Below are 18,093 nucleotides of genomic sequence, written 5' to 3' on the forward strand. Positions count from 1 at the left end.
GCAGCAGCGAGAATTTCTCCAAAAGAAGCGTTAGCCACTGCGACTGATATCTTTTTATACGGCGATGACCATGAACATGGCTGTTTGGTTGAGGAGGAAGCACTCTTAATGATAACTTTTGAAAGAAATTTCATAACCCTAAAATTGAAGACGCTTGCTCTCCTCACTGATACCTGCGAATATCTGCAGGCTTGAAAAAAAATTTTGGTTGCATTATAAATTGCCATTAGGGGGGCTTGAATAATGAAATTTTCGGATAGGATTCGAGCAAGAGCATGAAAAAAAATAGCCTTCGAATAGGGAATCTAGTCAGGAACACCTGTTTGTTGATGTGCAAAAAACATTTAAGAATATCTAAACATGCTAATCACAAAATGAACAAGGGAGGCGAAAACCTCAGGTTGCTTGAGCCAACGTTTCGACAAGGGGACTTGTCTTCGTCTGGGCAAAGCGTTCATCATTGGCAGGGATTAAATAGGGCCTTCGCTCCGAGGAGGAAGGCCCCGGGGGTGGGGAAGGAAAGTGGTGTGAGAGGGGATGCGTGTCAGGAAAGGGAGGGAGGTGAACCTTGATTCGTTAAGCTGCAATAGTGGAAAAACTTATATCCGGGGGGTGTGTAATGAACAAAGGCTTTGAAGGGGCTGCGACGGGGGGGGGGGGGGGGGGGGGGGGGGGGGGGGGAGGCGCTGTAGGACCTGAAAAACTCAGATAAGAGGATTAGTCAGCGTGGTACAGGGAAATGAGAATCTTCTTATCTGAGTTTTTCAGGTCCTACAGCGCCTCCCCCCCCGTCGCAGCCCCTTCAAAGCCTTTTTTCATTACACACCCCCCGGATATAAGTTTTTCCACTACTGCAGCTTAACGAATCAAGGTTCACCTCCCTCCCCTTCCTGACACGCATCCCCTCTCACACCACTTTCCTTCCCCACCCCCGGGGCCTTCCTCCTCGGAGTGAAGACCCTACTTAATCCCTGCCAATGATGAACGCTTTGCCCAGACGAAGACAAGTCCCCTTGTCGAAACGTTGGCTCAAGCAACCTGAGGTTTTCCCCTCCCTTGTTCATTTTGTGATCGCCAAGGACCATCTACCACACCCTCTCTCTACCATAAACATGCTAATGTAGTTGATAGTATTTTGTTTTCATAAACAGTGCACGATGTTTACACAACGGTAGTCCTAAGAAACTAGGATGAAGAGAAAACATTCAGCAGAGGTATATCTGGTTGGGCAAGCAAATTTATTATACGTTAGAAAAGAATGGCAGCCAAGTTAACGTGACATTTCGGAACCTGCTTGATTCCTTCTTCATGTGTGACAGCGGGCGAGTTGCAGCTTGGTTTTGTAAGCTTGCGATTAGTCAAGCACCAGGTTACTAAACGTAAACTGTGGATTCAAGAAGAGGGAAGTGTTCCGAGCGAGCGGTTAACATTCACCCGTGTCTGGCAGGTGATTTTATACAACACGCCTTGCGCCTTCTCTTTAGGATAACAAGCGAGCCGCATGAATCCACAGCATCGCCCAGGAGGCCACCGGTACAAATGCATGTTGCATCTACGAATCTTTGCTCACCACCCAGACACCCAGACATACACACATGCACCCTTCGGGAGCCTACACATAACAGAAGCTGGGAAACGGAAAAGCCGTGACGATATCTAATTGAAAATCGCAATCGGATGGCAATATGTACATTGAATAGGTTGGGGCAACCGAGAAGGAAATAAAAATAATAGGCCCCTGCCTGCACCGTTTACACACAACAGGCTTAACCCAATTGAAAAATAAAAGAGGAGGCCCGTAGGCAAGTTGTAATTTGACCACCCGTGGGTGGAAAAATAAAATAATAGGGAAAATGCTACATTAGCGACCCACAGCCGAGAGAGCGGGCCCGGGGAGGCTCCCCTGACCTCCCCTGGGAAGTAGCGGAAAGGGAAATGGGACATGGGAAGGGAATGGGGACAGCGAGTTTTTTGCTCTGATCCTTGAATTATCTCGACTCCATTACTGGCCCGCCTGGCCAGGGCAGGGAGAGCATCGAGATTGCCCAATGGTGCGGCCCCACTCACGGGATGCCCGACCACCCACCATACGCAACGGGCTCCGACCGTCGGAGACAGGAAAACCTAACACGGGGTCAGTAGCTACCTGGGGCTCCTCATCGCACACTAGAAGGCCTTTCCCACCTGCCGGCTACTAGCCGTCGAAGGTTTTTCGCGGTTTTTCGGACACCGGAAGTATGTGTGATAGTCCCGAGCCAGTGGAGGTCCAGAACGTCAACGGCCTCGCGGCCTCAGAACTGGTCGCTCCGGGGGGTCCATCTGTGCTTCCTCCAACCATCCATGCACTTATTTCCTCTCCTAGCTTACTCTTCTCCTACTGAGGAGAGAGTGTTCAAGGCTGGGCGACCGGGCCACTAACCAAGAACGTGGCTTAGGATGAGATGACCCGGGCCTACTCCACCGGTACTCCACACATCTTCGGTTTTCGCCAGACTCTTACGAGGCAGTACTAAGCCCTCATCCCCCGGCATCCCGCAGGCGGTTAAGCCTGCGGCCGGCCGTAAGGCCGCTTCCCCGAGGCGGCGGTTCCTCAGAGCCTGGCCACTATGAACCCCCGCGCGGACCTGGTTTCTCCGTAACCAGAAACCGACGCGTCGGTAGCCAGACTTGCACGCCCCCGCGCGCAGAGGAAGGAAGGTAGCATGTATTTGAAAACCTTTTGGCGTTTTGACATGCCTTCCGGGCCGGATTTCGTGGGTCCAACCTGAGTATAAACCCAGGCCTGCCTCCGCTCAGGCATCGGACCTCACGTGCACGACTGGCCCTCACAGTCGTCTGGGAGTCGCTGCCACTCCCATTGGGGGTTTGCATCCCCAGAGGATGGGTCCCGGCCATCCCATCCTCACTGCTGGCATTGCACCGAAACAAAGCCTAGTAGCCGAAACTACACCGGCCCGTATTCGGTGGCGGGGGGGGGGGGGGGGCACGAGCAGGCTGCACAGTCAGATTTCCCCCTCTTGGCAATATGTATAGTCTATACAACTAAAAAAACTTATGAGGTGCACTTAAGCATCCTTACGAGCGGAAATGCGAAAGTTGTGCGCGATCCGCCACCTGCGCCATCTGCTGGTAACGCGCCGAACATTGCGAGGGGGTTTTTAGTCGGTGCCGCACGATGGCGCTACGACTGCACACCAAGCACGGAGGAAATTTACCGGAAACGGAGGAAATTTGGTGCTCGCTTGATTGCGATATCTATACTCAACATGCTCACATTTAGTCATGTAGTGCTTAGTACATATCTCAAAGTTAAGTTTTTAAGAACTGTGCATTCACTAGACGCGCCTCTATTCAGTTCCATACGTCGAAGTGTCGTGGCTGGTCGTGGCGCAGTGACAGTGTGCCGTCTCGCATGCCGGCGGCCCCGATTCGATTCCCACCTATAGGTGGTATGCACTGGCAGGCAGCCGCGTCGCGGCGCTGCGGTGCGCCGCCGCCGGCCGCCATGACTGAGGTGCACGTAGCAGACGAACTCCTGCTCCGCAAGCACGTTTTCTTCGTGTGTCGCATTCAGACTGATGTTTGGAACCCGCGTGCATCGGAAATTCGGCCGGTAAGTCTCCGAGCGCTAGACCCACACGAAACTACGTCGTAAACAAATGCCAATTTGATTGGGAAGCTGCGTTTGTTAGCGCTGCTTGAGCCGACCGAGAAAACAGGCGCAGCGACGAAAGTTGGTCGCGTGTTTAGTTCCCCTCGGTTCCGGGATAGAAGCTCGGATAGCAGTCAATGACAGCAGCGCTGCCGTGAAACCGGAGAGCCGCATGTAGTTCAGGCACATTCGCGGGGAAGTGATCGGTGACTCGGCGGCACTCTACAGCTGCGGCGCGTCTGCGGTGCTCCTTTCACAACTGTGGACTGTGTATCTGCGCAGAGCCATTCATTTCCGAGCTGTACTACATATCTGACCGTGATATAACGTTTCATACTTTAATCTGAGGTTGACCTGCACAATTCATGGACGAAGTGCATCCTGAAAAAACGCAGGACGGTCCCCAAAGTTCCTTAGATATGTTGAATGAAAGGATGTGACCTCTTGCTTTTTTTGGTCTTTAATTACTGGGACATGCTCTTCGGTTTTCGATGGAGTCGTAGTTACCAAGGCGGCGTCCTATCGCGGATGATGTGAAATTTGCACTTGCGTTAGGGTGATACCTCATGGCTTGACAACTGCATGGCAAACCCGATCCTTACAAAAACAGCTCACAAATTTTTGCACCGTGCGCTGTGTTGTCGGATGCTGAAACGAAAAAGAGTCACGTTACTAACAAAGCGCGAGCTCTCAAGTGTAAGCTAGCAGGTACTCTCGTGTCGAATTTTGTCAACATTGCGTGCACAGTGCAAAAGTGAACAACTATCTAGGCCAGTCTGCTGCCTTTTGTGCAGAAGAACGACTGCTCCAGAGCGGTAAGAAGGCTTCCGATGTCCGGCCATGTGCGTGCGCTGTGTGCAGAGGACTCCTACACAAGACAAAATACCGGCCCCTTTTGTCAGACATTTACTCGGTGTGCTCATGAACCGCGGACGCCGTAGCGAGTGCCGCCGAGTCACCGATCACTTCCCCGCAAATGCGCTTGAACTACATGCGGCTCTCCGGTTTCACGGAAGCGCTGCTGTCATTGACTGCTATCCAAGCTTATATCCTGGAACCCAGGGGAACTAAACACGCGACCAACTTTCGTCTCTGCGCCTGTTTTCTCGGCCGGCTCGAGCAGCGCTAATAAGCGCAGCTTCCCAATCAAATTGGCATTCGTTTACGACGTAGTTTCATGCGGCTGTAGCGCTCGGTGACTTACCGGCCGAATTTCCGATGCATGCGGGTTCCAAACAGCAGTCTGAACGCGACACGCGAAGGAAACATGCTTGCGGAGCAGGAGTTCACCTGCTACGTGCACCTCAATCATGGCGGCCGGCGGCGGTAGAGTCACTGGAAAAAATTTCTCTAGGCGGCGGCGCACCGCAGCGCCGCGGCGCGGCTGCGTGCCAGTGCATACCACCTATACCGAATTTTTTTCTTTTCTTTCCTTTTCTGATGACTGACAGTTTGAGCGGGCACTTTTGCGGGCAGCCTCTGTCTACAACTTCCGTCCACGCCACTCATGAGCCAAGGAAGGCTTTCACCTTAATATCTGCCGCACCGCATTGTATGATTACGAATACATTTTTTCAGCCCTCGAATGATAAATTTGACTAACAGTTATGAATGGAAATCTCCACCATATTTCTTCATTGCGGATATTGAGACAGAGGCTGTAATAAGTAACCTTCTTCACAGCGGTAGAGAAAAATGATGAGGTCACTCGGAGCACTCCAGGAATTAATTTTTTATCCGATACGCAGCTGTTGTGCAACTTACAGCGGACCGATGACTTCCTCCTGTCAGAAAGTTGGTTACCCAGGTCACCTGTTGCCCCCCTGGGTTCCGACCTTTCAGCCGCACGTAGAGTCGCTGATATTGGACTCTGCATTGAGAAGTAACCTTGTGAGCCAGAAGTAATATTTTCATTTGTCTTCTTTTTTTATCGCAGAAAAAGCTAATGCACAGCAGAAGTCAGAAGAAAAGCTCAGTAAATAAACTCTTTCGGGAACTTGTATAATTTGGCGCTTGAATTTTGGCTCGAAATGCAATAGCTGAAAGTTCATGTTTCAAATACATTTCACTTCTCTGTTCATCAAAATATTAAAACTCTCTGTCAAAATGTCTATAATTTGAACAAATTGTATAATGTTTACTCTAGCTATTGGACCTCAGTATATGTTAAATGTTTGGCTAAAGTTGCTTCGGAAGAGCTCTGTTGAGCGAGAAAGTTTCTCATCGCGCCACACGACCCATATACCCTTCCATAACTCAGAGGAAACCGAGCTGGAAGAGGCGAAAAGAACACGGAGAATTTCAGGGCATGTGCATTGCTTGCATACATCCAAGCCCACTTTACAAGTTTTTCTGGACAGCAACGTTTGTCCGTGCCTAATACTATATTGTTTTCACAATAAAAATTTCATTTGTGTACAGTAACGCAGTTGCCGGCAAAACTAACCGCATTACTACCACTCCATGTCAGTCGTTATCGGCCTCAAGTTGTCATGCTGCGCAGTTTATGGTTTGAACCTAGCGTCACAAACTTGCTCTGTACTGCGAGATATCAGTGTGGGAGAGTTCGAAATGAGGTGGGCTTGAGATCCAAATGACGTGGGCCTAAGAATTTGAAATTTTAAATATTGCATAAAGTGAGCTTCTTAAACACGGTACTTTATTAGCAGGTGGCAACCACACGAAAACGAGTAGCCTGTTATGTTCAGTATGACCAGACGGTGCGTGAAGATTCATTCGGTAGCCGTTAGTAAAGTATAAACATGACAAAATTAACAGTACGACATGACAAGTGTAAACATAACGACGCAGCATTACGAAAATCACTGCATTCCTCCGCCAGAGCATATCATAAAATGCACCTGACGTCTACAACTTTACTTCAATATAAAAACAGTGGGCTCAAAGGCAGTGCACCTTCCTATAAGCGTTGCGACTGAAAGTGCAACTCTGGGTTGCCAATTTTTGGCTCTTTTTTCTTGAAATCTTGCTCCCATACACAGCTAGTAAATTGAACATTAGGCATAGCAAATTACCGTCTTTAAAACATTTTCTGGCACCTCAAAGCGTATGTATCGGCGTACAAAACTTGGCGAACAGTTTAAGAATGCTCGTTTTTGAACACATTCTTTGCTCTGCACATTTTCATCTCATTGTGAAATCGAAAGAGAAGTAGACGTCATACCGCAGAAGTATGACAAAATTTCTAAATCAGCTCGTATTTCATTCGTATGTATCTAAAATATGTGGAAAGATAGCATCTTGTTTTATCCAGATGAAAAGCTCCCGTGTTACGGTCGAAAGTTTGTAAAAAAGGAGTGGCTGTAGATTCAGTCGTAATTTTTTTTCACTGCACCAGAACAATCATATTGTACCAAGCCAGAAGTTTTTCGACAATGATTCCGAAACTATAAGACAACTGCACCTCAGCTCGGCGCCCCTAACTAGCGCCCAGACATGACCAGAAAAATGACAGCAAATATGGGCTGGCCACGAAAAGGAGAACTTTTATGCAAACAATGCCAGACGAAAGTCGAAGGCAGGAGTTTGTGATTGGTCACCACTTAAGTTCATACAGATATCGAAAAGTCACGGAGCCCTAATGTCAGAGAAAACTCTTCAAGGGAGTTGTTCCGAATCATCGGTCTAATTCCCAGTAGCAACAGACGCAAGCGACGACAGTGACCAAATCACGACTTGATTTTTACAGATATCCGTTGTGTGTATGTCTCTCCTCAATATCCAAGAGCCAAAATTCAAGAGGCAAGAGTCGACAGAAGAATTGTTCCTGAAGTATAAAATAACAAAAGCAAAACATTATTTAGTATTTCGCTTACTGCATACTTTCTTTTTTGGAAATAATGCCCTTCAAATGTTTTTAAAGAGTACCGCAAATTTAAGTGAACAAAAAAGCGAAGGTCGTACTCGGAGTTGTGACAAATGGTTTGCACCACACCGGCGCACCAATTATCTTTGTCAGTCCCTACAGTGCCTGCTTCCATTTCTTCTCAATGATTATGAAAAGAGGGATGTATATATCGAGACCTACAGCAGAAAATAACTGCGACATTATTTTGTAACCCATTTAACAACCTTTGCACAATAGTCATGCTAACACTGTATTACAGTCCGAATGACATATGTGAATTTCGCAATGTCTTCTAATGTTCAAGGTGAATTGAGGCAGAACGCCGATCACCTGAAATTTTCATGAATAACGATTGTCTTGTTAATTATTGTGCTCTATTTTTTTAATGATTGTTTGAAGATGTGTACTCACAATAATTTAGTCTTAACCACTGCTGCCATGTAAGGGCCCCCATGCACTTTTCAAGCTGTCGTAGAAAAGCTTTTTTGCCAGGGGGCTTTCAACCTCGAGTTGAAAATAAATGAATTGTATTGAACTGAAACACCAAAGTTTCTATGGCAGTTCTGGTAAATGTCGCACGATTTATCTTAGAAAAGATCTATCTATAGCAAAAGAAATAATGTTCTGGAGACGAACTTCAGACAGACTTATCGCACTGCGTGACTTCGAGCTCTAGTATCTTGCTTACGCTCAGTGCCTCCCGCGTGGTCTTATTCAAAAGTGGAGGCGTTAGCTTGTAGTTCCGATGCGGAGGAGTCGGGCTTCGCCACTTCTTCATGCGGCTCCCATGGCTGTCCTCACGCACCGGAGGCTCGATGGTCTCAAAACTTTTCTCTCCTCCTGGAAAATTGAAAATTGAAAGCGTGCGACCACATAGTACTTTGGGTGCGGGTGATTCGATTCACAGCAACAAGGTAGCGTCTGAAGACTGAAGGCTGGCCCTAATCCTGACTATGACCTTTGGTGGGGCATCGTAATTAGCGGCAAGCTTTACTAGCTTCTTAGGTGAAAAAAATATTCTTCTGTCTGAATGCGTTTATGAGACATTCCGAGCGGATAAATGCTATCTAACAAAGACTTCGTACAGCGCTCTCACCTTGCGGGACACTGACGGGATGCGTGCAACACAGCTGAGCCCCTGGCGAGTGCTTCTCCACCGAGTTCGGCGCAGCGCTGCCTGTTGGTTGGTTGTCTCTGGCAGTTTCCCCGGAACCGTGGTCCTGGCTACCCTGCAGTTGAATTGTTTCGATGCCGGAGCTCGGCGAAGAGGTCTTCGTGCTCGATGTAGGCGCCAGAACTGTACCGCGGTGGTCGTCTCCGGGTGGTTCGGTATCTGCAGCGTTCGGGATTGCGGGGCTTCCCTTCTTATCCTGGTCATCAGCCGCATGCGGAACGTTGTTTGCTTGGTTCGCGGTGGGCGAAGCACCGTCGGGTGGCTGGTCGCCTCTAGGAGCTCCCACAGCGTCAGCACCTCGGCTACGGTGCCTTTCTTTCTTTCTTCGGGAGCCCACAGCCAGCCAAGACTTGCGTGGTGACTTTTTCTTCTTGGTGTGGTCTGACGATAAGGTGGTCTTCCTCTCTCTTTCCACCACCTTTTCTCCGGAGAGATTTGCGTCGACCGCTCGCCATTGCATTTTTTCTTCTTCTGCGCGTGGTGTGCGGAACTTCTTTCTCTTTCCTTTGTCTGGGCTTTCGAAGGCACGCGGTTTCAAATCTTGTGCATACTTCTTTTCTTCCTTGCATCTGGAAAACGTCAGACCTATTTCGCTTACTTCTTGCATAGGAGAACTGATAGAGCACGTCAGACGAGACAGGCTTCAGTCGCACATGCACAAAGAGAATTTATATCCGAACATTATGGTTGTCTTTAGACCATATTTGTCAACACAGGATACGATGGTCAGACTAGCAAAACGAAGTCCTATCACAGGAGCTAGAAAGGAGCACCAGGCAGTCCTAGCTCTAGATTTAATCAAAGCATTTGATAACGTCAAATACAAAGCGATCCTAGAATCCAGTTCACCCTTCAATGTAGTTGAAAGAACATTTAACTACATCAAGGGTTCTCTCTCCAAGAGAACGGCTAAAATCCTTATTGGCACAATCAAATCCGACACCTTTAGAAGAGAAAGCCGCAAGGATCGGTCCTTTCCCTGTTCTTATTCAATATAACCGTCATCAAAATGGCACACGAACTCGCTAAAATCCCAGACCTAGAATACTTTTTGTACGTGGTCGATATCACCCTTTGGACCACCAAAGGGAGTATCGGCCCGATACAAGATGCGCTACAAAACGCGGGAGAAGTAGTAGTAGGGGAGGCACACGCCGCGGGACTCGCGTCTTCCTCCTAGGAATCCGAGGTCTTCATCCGACACCCAAAGCGTCGAAGAAAGAACAAAGCACCCAATAGCAATTGTTTCTGGCAGGCACAATGAATGCAAACCGCATGCTTGGGGGAGGCGCAAACCTGCCAAATGACGAATGGAGGAACCGAGGTGACGATGCTTGCCTGATGAGTAAATACCGAAAAGTCTGCCTACTAAATTGGAAAGACAGTAAGGGTAGTTCCTTTCCTGTTGAGTGCGATTGGGTGTGATCCAATGGACACACGAGAGAGAAATTATCTGAGGCGGAGAAAGAAATTTTAAGTTCTCTTGAGTGTTATCGCCTCACTGTACAAAAGATGCATGGACAGTGTGGACTTTGCTTACAGGTACGTATCCTACTAAAAGATCAAAATAAAATGAAGAAATTGGACGATCTGATTTTTCACACGCTTCCCTGTCCTTGCAGTGCACAATGGCTGGATTGAGGAGCCACGTGACAACCAATCCACGGACGCTCCAAAGAAGTGCTTCCCCTGCTGCAGTTAAAGTAAGACATCGCAGAAGCGTTGATTCGGGGATTCCAACAAAGAACTCCTGGGCTGAAAAAGCAAATAGCGGGCCCGCAATCAACGGACCAAGGCCTCTACAACTGCCCAACGTTGACACCCGTGGCGACAATTTTTATCATATTCCAGAATACTGCAAGCTGGACGACGCAATGCGTCGGAAAACGAAAAGTGAGATGCACAAAGTTCAATCTCTGTCTTCGTGTGTAAAAAAAAGCGTTGTTTAACTTTAAAATGCTGACGTTGGTCGGTGACCTGTCCACGATTCTCACAAATAAAGTGCACATTTGTCGACCGACTTGTTTCAGTTGAACTTAAAATTCCTTCTGTGTCTCTTCTAAGTTAAGGAGACGTTTAATAAAAATTTTCAGGAGGTTTCAACTTTTTTTCACTGTTTCATATGTCCTTGCCGAAGAGAATAGGCGCGTCTCATCACAGCTCTGCTCTGTCTCTATTGATGCCTCCCTTCTCTCACCCGGAGCTGACACGTCTCATCGGGCTCTAGGGATATGTATAAGCAGTTGTTCATGCAGTGGAGCCATTATCCCAGATATATATTGACGCACAATGCTGTACCAGTGAATCATCCAACGTACTCCGGCTATGAGTAGTGCAGTTCATGTAAAGGTGTTCATAAAAATGTTTGCGCTAAGCCGCAGGTTGAGCGATAACTACAGTTTAAATTCGCTACAATCAATATGAATGAGTTTATGCGTTCAAGATTTTAATGGCGCAGATAACAGGCTCCAAGCGTTGAACAGGTCACCACTTGGACGAAAAAGTACGATAAAAAACCAGATCGGAGGCCCTAATTTGGTGTGGAGCATGCGCTCCATGCGTTGCAATTGGACTTTTATTGGGGGCTTGTAATAGTGACCCGGACGACAGTGACCTCTGCGATGGTGTCAGCTAGGAAACAGAAGCCCTAGATCTTGTCACGAACAAAGAATAAACGGCTAGTCTTCGCGCCGACACCAATCGCCATTCCGTCACAGTACTGCAAGTACTGGTGGCCAGAAGACGAGTCATGCTAACTGCACGTGGAAGAGGTAGGGAAGAGATGAAGGCCTTACAAAGTGAGATGTCCGTCTGTTGTGTATGGCCCTGAGTCAGTATATGGTACCGAAGGTGATATGTGATGCGGCTGATGATTATCGCGTTGTCATATTGAGTGTCTCGAGTGAGAACAAAGCATGGTTGCGTGCCCTCATACGCTTGATGAAACCAGCCACTTGTTTGAACTACTATTGCAAGAGCTGGAGGGTGGGGGTAGCATCTAGAGGGTTGTGGATAAGGAAGACCGGGATCTTCACCAAAGATTCAACCGGCACCGGGTCCCCTTACATGTCCAGTTGTATTGGGGGAGGGGGCGGGGGTTCCATGGGGGCAACAATTCCGATTTCGTTCGAGAGCAGCAGAGCCCCGCATACGCGAAATGGGTGGTGGTAATATCTGTTGCTGTCTGTCGGATATCCCGATAGGATTGTTAGTCTTATTGATATTTGTGTTACCTCATTATTGCTCTGCTTTGAGTTTATGTACGGGCTTTTCACATCACTGTCTCCCCCCTCCTTATTATGTAATGACCTTGACTGGGTTTTCAAGGAAATAATAAATGATGATGATGATGATGATGATGATAATGGTATTGTACATGCTGGCATGTTAGGAAGAGATGAAGTCGGCTAAAACCCTGGTTTTTACTTGTAGCACCCAGACGAAAACGAATGGACTGTTATGTTAAATACGACCAGACGGCACCTTAAGCACCATTAAGTAGTTGTTAATAAAATATAATCATGACAAACAGAATATAACCACAATGCATTCTTCCGCCAGCGCATATAACCACATATATATCACCTGTACAACTTTACATCCCAGCCATAACTGTCGGCTCAAAGGCAGTACATATGCTTAAGGTGCAGCTCAGCAAAGGTAATTTTTGTGCTGTATTTTCTTGAAGGCTCATTTCTGGGCCTAATTTGTGAACCGAGCGTTAGGTATGACAAACTTCTTATGACGCCTCAAAACGTATCTGTCGGCGTACAAAACTTGCCGAAGAGTCTACGAGTTGTCCACTGGTTGAACATATTGCTCATTCTGCACACATTTATGTAATCATGAAATCTAGCGAGCAGTGCAGGTCAGACCGCAGGTGAATTCAAAAACTTACAAATGCGCTTGTTATTCAAACATATGTTCCTAAAATATATGGAGCAAAAACATCCAATTTTATTCAGATAAACTCCCCTGTTAAGGCCACTTGTCGACAGTTTCTAATAAAAGATTGAATGTAGTTTCAGTCGACATTTTTTTGCACTGTACTTGAAAAATCGTACTATACAATGCCACAAGTTTTTCAACAGTGATAGACAACTGCACCTCAGCTCGGCGCCCGTAACTATTGCAAAGACATGACCAGAATGATGACAGGAAATATGCGCGGGTCCTGAACAGGAAATTTTTTATGTAAACAATGCCAGACGAACGCTGAAGGCTGGAGTTTGTGATTAGTCGCCGCTTAAGATGACAATTATATCGAAATATCACAGTGCGCTAATGTCAGGGAAAACTCTTCAAGGGGGTTATCCGAATCATCTGTCAAGTTCGCAGTTACAACAGACGTAAGCGACGACAGCGACCATATCACGCCATGATTTTTACAGCCGTCTGTTGCGTGTGTCTCTCCTCTATATCCAAGAGCCAAACACAAAAGTTACCATGGCAACTCTGGCAAATATTGCACGATTTATCTTAGAGGAGGTCTATCTATAGCAAAAGAAATAAAGATTCTTCTGAAGACGAGCTTCAGACAGACTCTTCGCGCTGCGCGACTTTGAGCTCCAGTATCTTCTTGGTAGTGCTCGATGCCACCCGCGCGATCTTTCTCGCAAGTGGAGCCGATGGCTTGTTGCTCCGTTGCGAAGGAGTCGGGCTTCGCCACTTCTTCGTGTGGCTCCCATGGCTTTCCTCACGCACTGCCGGCTTGACGGCTCCAAAAGCGTTCTCTCCCACTGCAGAATTGAAAATCGATAGTTTGCATCATAGTCGAAACATAAAAACAGGCTTCAGTGTTTAAAACACACTGCTGCGCTGTGGGTGCGGGTGGTTGTAATCACAGCAACGAGATAGCGGCTAAAGATGGAAGGTTGACCCTAATCGTAATGATGACGTTTGGTGGCTCCTCGTGATTTGCGGCAACCATTACTGGCGTAAGGTCACACTGGGACGTTTCTGTTGCGAAAGCAACACTACTAGCGAAAGCAACACTACGCTAGTCGCCGAGCCATTTCGCGGAGCTCTGGAAAAGCCAGATGCGCATGCGCGAGCAGCGGGTGCCGTCACACGGCGCACAGCTGGCGCTCCATCGCCTCGCCGACAGTCTCCCCCTCTCTATCTCTCTTCCTCTCTGATGCGCAGTAGCGATTGGGCACCGCCATCTGCGTGGTTTGTGGTGATTATAAAATTTAGAGTAGCTTAGCTCTGCTATGCCAGGATATACGCAGCGTGAGGGGAGGGCGAGGTGTCCACATCTCGGTGGACACCTGAACCAGAGGGTTGTCAGGGTGGAACCAGAGGAACATAGACGCAGGACGAGAAAAAAGGAGGAACACACACCACACCGCTGGTTGGTGTTTTGTGTGTCCCCCATTTTTCTTGTGTTCCGCTGGTTCCACCCTGATATTATTATGAACCAACTAGCCCAGCAATTCACACTCCTGAACCAGAGGAAAGGGGCATAACTGCCCTCTTGGAATGGTGGACACCTCAACCATGCTTTAAGCTAAGTGGCGGTAGTGACAGGTGTGCGCTGCATGCGTTGTCATTGACAACATTGTGCCACAAACACGGCGCTGTAGCCATAGGCCGTCGGCGTTCATTGTGTTCATTGGCGTTGGCGTTGACCACGTTTTACACTCCGAACATTTTAAGGAAAGAAAGCGCGCACACTGGCTTGCAGGTTAAGCGCACGCCTGGATCGTGCTTATAGGTACGTGGGTCGATGAGGGACAGATGTGAGCTGCAGGCATTGACAAGGTTGTGCCAGAAACGCGGCGCTGGAGCCATAGGCCATCAAGGTTCATTGTGTTCATTGGCGTTGGCGTTGTCAACGTTTTGCACTCCGATCATTTTAAGGAAAGGAAGGCGGCGCGCTCGGCGAGGCACGCAAGCTGCGCGTAGTGACGTTACTTGCTCCTCGCGCATGCGCAGTATGGTTGTGCAAGAGCAGACGAAACGGCGAGACTGCGGGCAGTGTAGCTCACGCAACAATATATGGCTACGCGCAGACGTTGCTTTCGCAATCCTCCAGGTTTAACCAGAACTAAACCACGGCCAGTTTTCATTCGGTATTCTTAACAGCAAAAGTTTTCTTCTTCTGTCTGAATGCGTTTATGAGTCATCCCAAGCGGATAAATGCTAAAAAAAGAGTTTTTTTTTTATTCGAGCTGTTTGCAATTAGGCATTAAGGGTTTCGACAGCGCTCTCACCGTGTTGGAGGCTGACGCGATGCGTGCAACACAGCTGAGCCCTGGTAAGTGCTTCTCGTCCGAGTTCGGCGCAGCGCTGCCTGGTGGCTGGTTGTCTCTGGCAGTTTCCCTGGAACCGTGGTCCTGGCTGCCCTGCAGTTGAATTCTTTCGATGCCGGTGTTCGGCGAAGAGTTCTTCGTGCTCGATGTTGGCGCCAGAACTGTACCCCGGTGGTCGTCTCTGGGTGGTTCGGTATCTGCGGCGTTCGGGATTACGGAGCTTCCCTTCTTATCCTGGTCATCAGCCGCATGCGGAACGTTGTTTGCTTGGTTCGCGGTGGGCGAAGCGCCGGTGGGTGGCTGGTCGTCTCTGGGAGCTCCCACAGGGTCACCATCTTGGTTACGGCGCCTTTCTTTCGTTGTTCGGGAGCCCGCACCCGACGAAGACCTAAGGTCTGGCTTCTCCTTCATGGCGGAAACCGATGACACGCTGGCCTTTCTCTCTCCTTGCTGGACTTTTTTTCGGGACAGCTTTGCCTCTGGACCGCTAGCTCCTTCTTCTTCTTCTTCTTCTTCACCTCTTTATAATGGCAGCTATCAAATTTTTTTCTTCTTCTTCGCGTGATATGCGGAACTTCTTTCTCTTTCCTTGCCTGGGCTTTTCAAGGCACGCGCTTCCAAGTCGGGATTATTTTTGTTGTCCTCGCATAAAAAGTGGCACACACCTTCTTTGGAAAATCTCAAAATAGTTTAAAAGCAACTTCCTTAACGTAGATAATATCTTGCAACAAAAACTTGACGGGACCCTTAAGCTCCCCTCTAAGGGTATGGCACGAAGCGTTAGTTATTCCCTCCAATTACATGGGGTCCTCTTTGCTTGTCACGTCTCACACACGGACGCTGTTCTTTCTTCCACGATCACATAAGGCTTAACCTACGTTTAAAGGTTCACTAGAGAGTGCTCTGGAATAATTCATCTTGCATTTATTTCATTTTTTGGGTTTTCTTGAGTAAATATTTTTAGCCACGGACAACATGCTGGAAATTATGGCCACGAAACTAAAAATACGCGTGGACTATTTTCTTTTGGCGAGACTCAGCCTCATCATCCTGGAATGGTGATTAAAATACCGTAATCCGTGTAGACTACTGAAGTATTTTTTTTGCTCCTTTTGGAGACGACGTAATAGTTTCATAAAGCTGCTGCATGTTTGTGGTTCAGAGAACATATAAACGAAATAAGGGTGGTGAAGTGAGCTTACTGTGAAGTCACTGCCGCACCAGTGCAGCATCCAATGCAGTAACACACCGATGAGTGTTGTTCAAGTGAAGGTGCTCGTAATAAAATTTATGCTAAGCCGCAGGTTGAACCATAGTCACTACCTAAGTCGCCCCAGCGTTGATTATCGTGTGTCGAAAAATTATCTTCTGGAAAGCTTAACTTGTGTTGTTTTTAAGGAAATAATAAATTTTAACCAACTTTCTTAAACAACATAATATTCGACGGCTACAGATATATGCCAGGATGTAGCGGAATAGCTAGTTAACGCGAAGCCAATCTTCCTGGATGCTCAAAGTAAGCAGCATATGATCAAGAACTTCCTGCCACTCTCAGAGGGTTGTTTCTGAGCTACCTGGTGGTGCTCCCACACACCTTTGGGGCCTAAAATCTTTCTCATGTTTGCAGCGCCATGTTTACTGGGCTAAGTAAACTGGTTTTTTTTTTCCGCTCCCAGAAATGCTTTACTGCCGAAGCGGAGTCCGTGGACTGTTTTTATCTGTTTTGTAATCGCTGCAGTAACTTTTAGCTGTAAGTTACATAGACCGACAAACATGCCCTGGTTTTCTACACAAACGCGCCAACAGGGCGCCAGCATTCGGCATGGCATGGTAAGACAGGGTATAGTGACATAGAACTCGAATCTTAACTTAATAAGGAAAATAGCAACTTCTTCCAGCAGCTTTCGAGGCCAGCTTGAAAAGCAAAGCATAAAATGGCCAACGTGTGTTTCTTAGGAACTGACGAGACCGTGTCATGAAGTCAGCAACAATACGCGACAATTTTCCGCCTGTAATGGTGATTACAGGAAATGAGTTTCTATACGTTAAAAACATAGGAAAGGCTGAGAAGGCTTTCGTGTAATGATTTGCTCGACCGCAGTTTTCGGGATTCAAGTTCAAACTTTACGCATCCTTGACTTAGAGAGAAAGCTGTGCTGGCCACAGTAAATTGTTCTAAGGGGAGCGGCTAAAAACCGCCGCCAATAACCTCGAGTAACCCCCAGAGAGCACAGTGTTGCTTGGATTTTTTCACTTCAGCCGAGTTGAATCCCTAGACTTCCCTAGTTCGGATCGTCCCCATGTGTCGGTGGCGCGGGCGGCAGAACGGTGGACGGCGGCCACATTCCGAATTCACGATGCTCACGTGCTTCGCTTATCTGTGCGACCACTAGCGTCATGGAACAGCTTCACCACATAAAGATACATATAATTGTCCGCTCTGTTGAATGCGGTATGCTTCTAATACTGCTAAGAATTTTCATTTGAAAGGAAAGCATCCTAACGAGTGTGGGCCCTTTGTGAAAAATGCTGCAACGCCGTTTTCGTGTGACGTTTGTGGAAATGCAAGTTTTACTAATCGGTCCCTTTTGATGCAGGACTGCCAGTGCCTGCACGGTTTTGTGCCGACGTAGTACAGCACGCACAAGTTCAGCACGACTGAAGGTGAGCACTACACGACGCATGTCAGCGCAGTCTGTGTCCCCTCTCGTTCTCCGTCCTGAAGTGCTGTTGGAAAATTATAAATACCAGCTCGCCCAGTCTGCAGTTGTGTAGCATAATTAGCTGTGCTTGAAAGGTTATTGTCCTCTTTTGCGGCGCGTATTGTGTTAGTTGCATCCAGTCCTTTGTGCCTTTTTCCCCATACTTGCAGGACGTTGTGAAATCTGGCATGCTGGCTTTGAAAGCATATCCCACATCAGCCACGTGGCATGTTTGCATTCTTACTTCTCACTCAACCTCTCATAATTTTTGAACTGGTCTAACCGCTATCTTGCACTGTCGACTATTCCCGTGACTCCACGCACCTGTCACACAGTAGCGCGCATGTTAAGCATTTAGTACTCGTTTTACTAATTGCTAGTCATGTGTTGACTTGAGCAAAGTGGAACAAGCGGTAGCAAACGAAACGAATTATGGAAACAGT

The 18,093-nt window shown here is 47.7% G+C and overlaps 1 protein-coding gene and 1 pseudogene across 1 annotated transcript; both read right to left on the bottom strand.

Annotated features, from left to right (window-relative positions):
* Window positions 1-8,157: 8,157 nt before the first annotated feature.
* On the bottom strand, window positions 8,158-9,405 carry LOC149360081 (uncharacterized). Its single transcript, XM_089567777.1, has 2 exons — window positions 8,617-9,405; window positions 8,158-8,360 (listed from the first exon to the last, which is right to left on the bottom strand). Exons 1-2 carry the CDS (start codon window positions 9,299-9,301, stop codon window positions 8,158-8,160), a joined length of 888 nt encoding a protein of 295 aa, XP_089423903.1. The 5' UTR covers window positions 9,302-9,405.
* A 3,822-nt stretch (window positions 9,406-13,227) lies between these two features.
* On the bottom strand, window positions 13,228-17,840 carry LOC149360082 (uncharacterized; annotated as a pseudogene).
* Between the last annotated feature and the right edge of the window lie 253 nt (window positions 17,841-18,093).

The sequence above is a fragment of the Amblyomma mixtum genome, chromosome 2, assembly GCF_055824585.1.
Source record: "Amblyomma mixtum isolate Tamu chromosome 2, ASM5582458v1, whole genome shotgun sequence".
In the NCBI taxonomy this organism is placed as follows: domain Eukaryota; kingdom Metazoa; phylum Arthropoda; class Arachnida; order Ixodida; family Ixodidae; genus Amblyomma; species Amblyomma mixtum.

Bases quoted from the DNA above. Each gene is read 5' to 3' on its own strand.
- LOC149360081 (XM_089567777.1), bottom strand. From the start codon at position 9,301: ATGCAAGAAGTAAGCGAAATAGGTCTGACGTTTTCCAGATGCAAGGAA. The intron at 8,361-8,616 runs GTGAGAGCGCTG...TCAATTTTCCAG, and splicing joins TCCCGTCAGTGTCCCGCAAG to GAGGAGAGAAAAGTTTTGAG.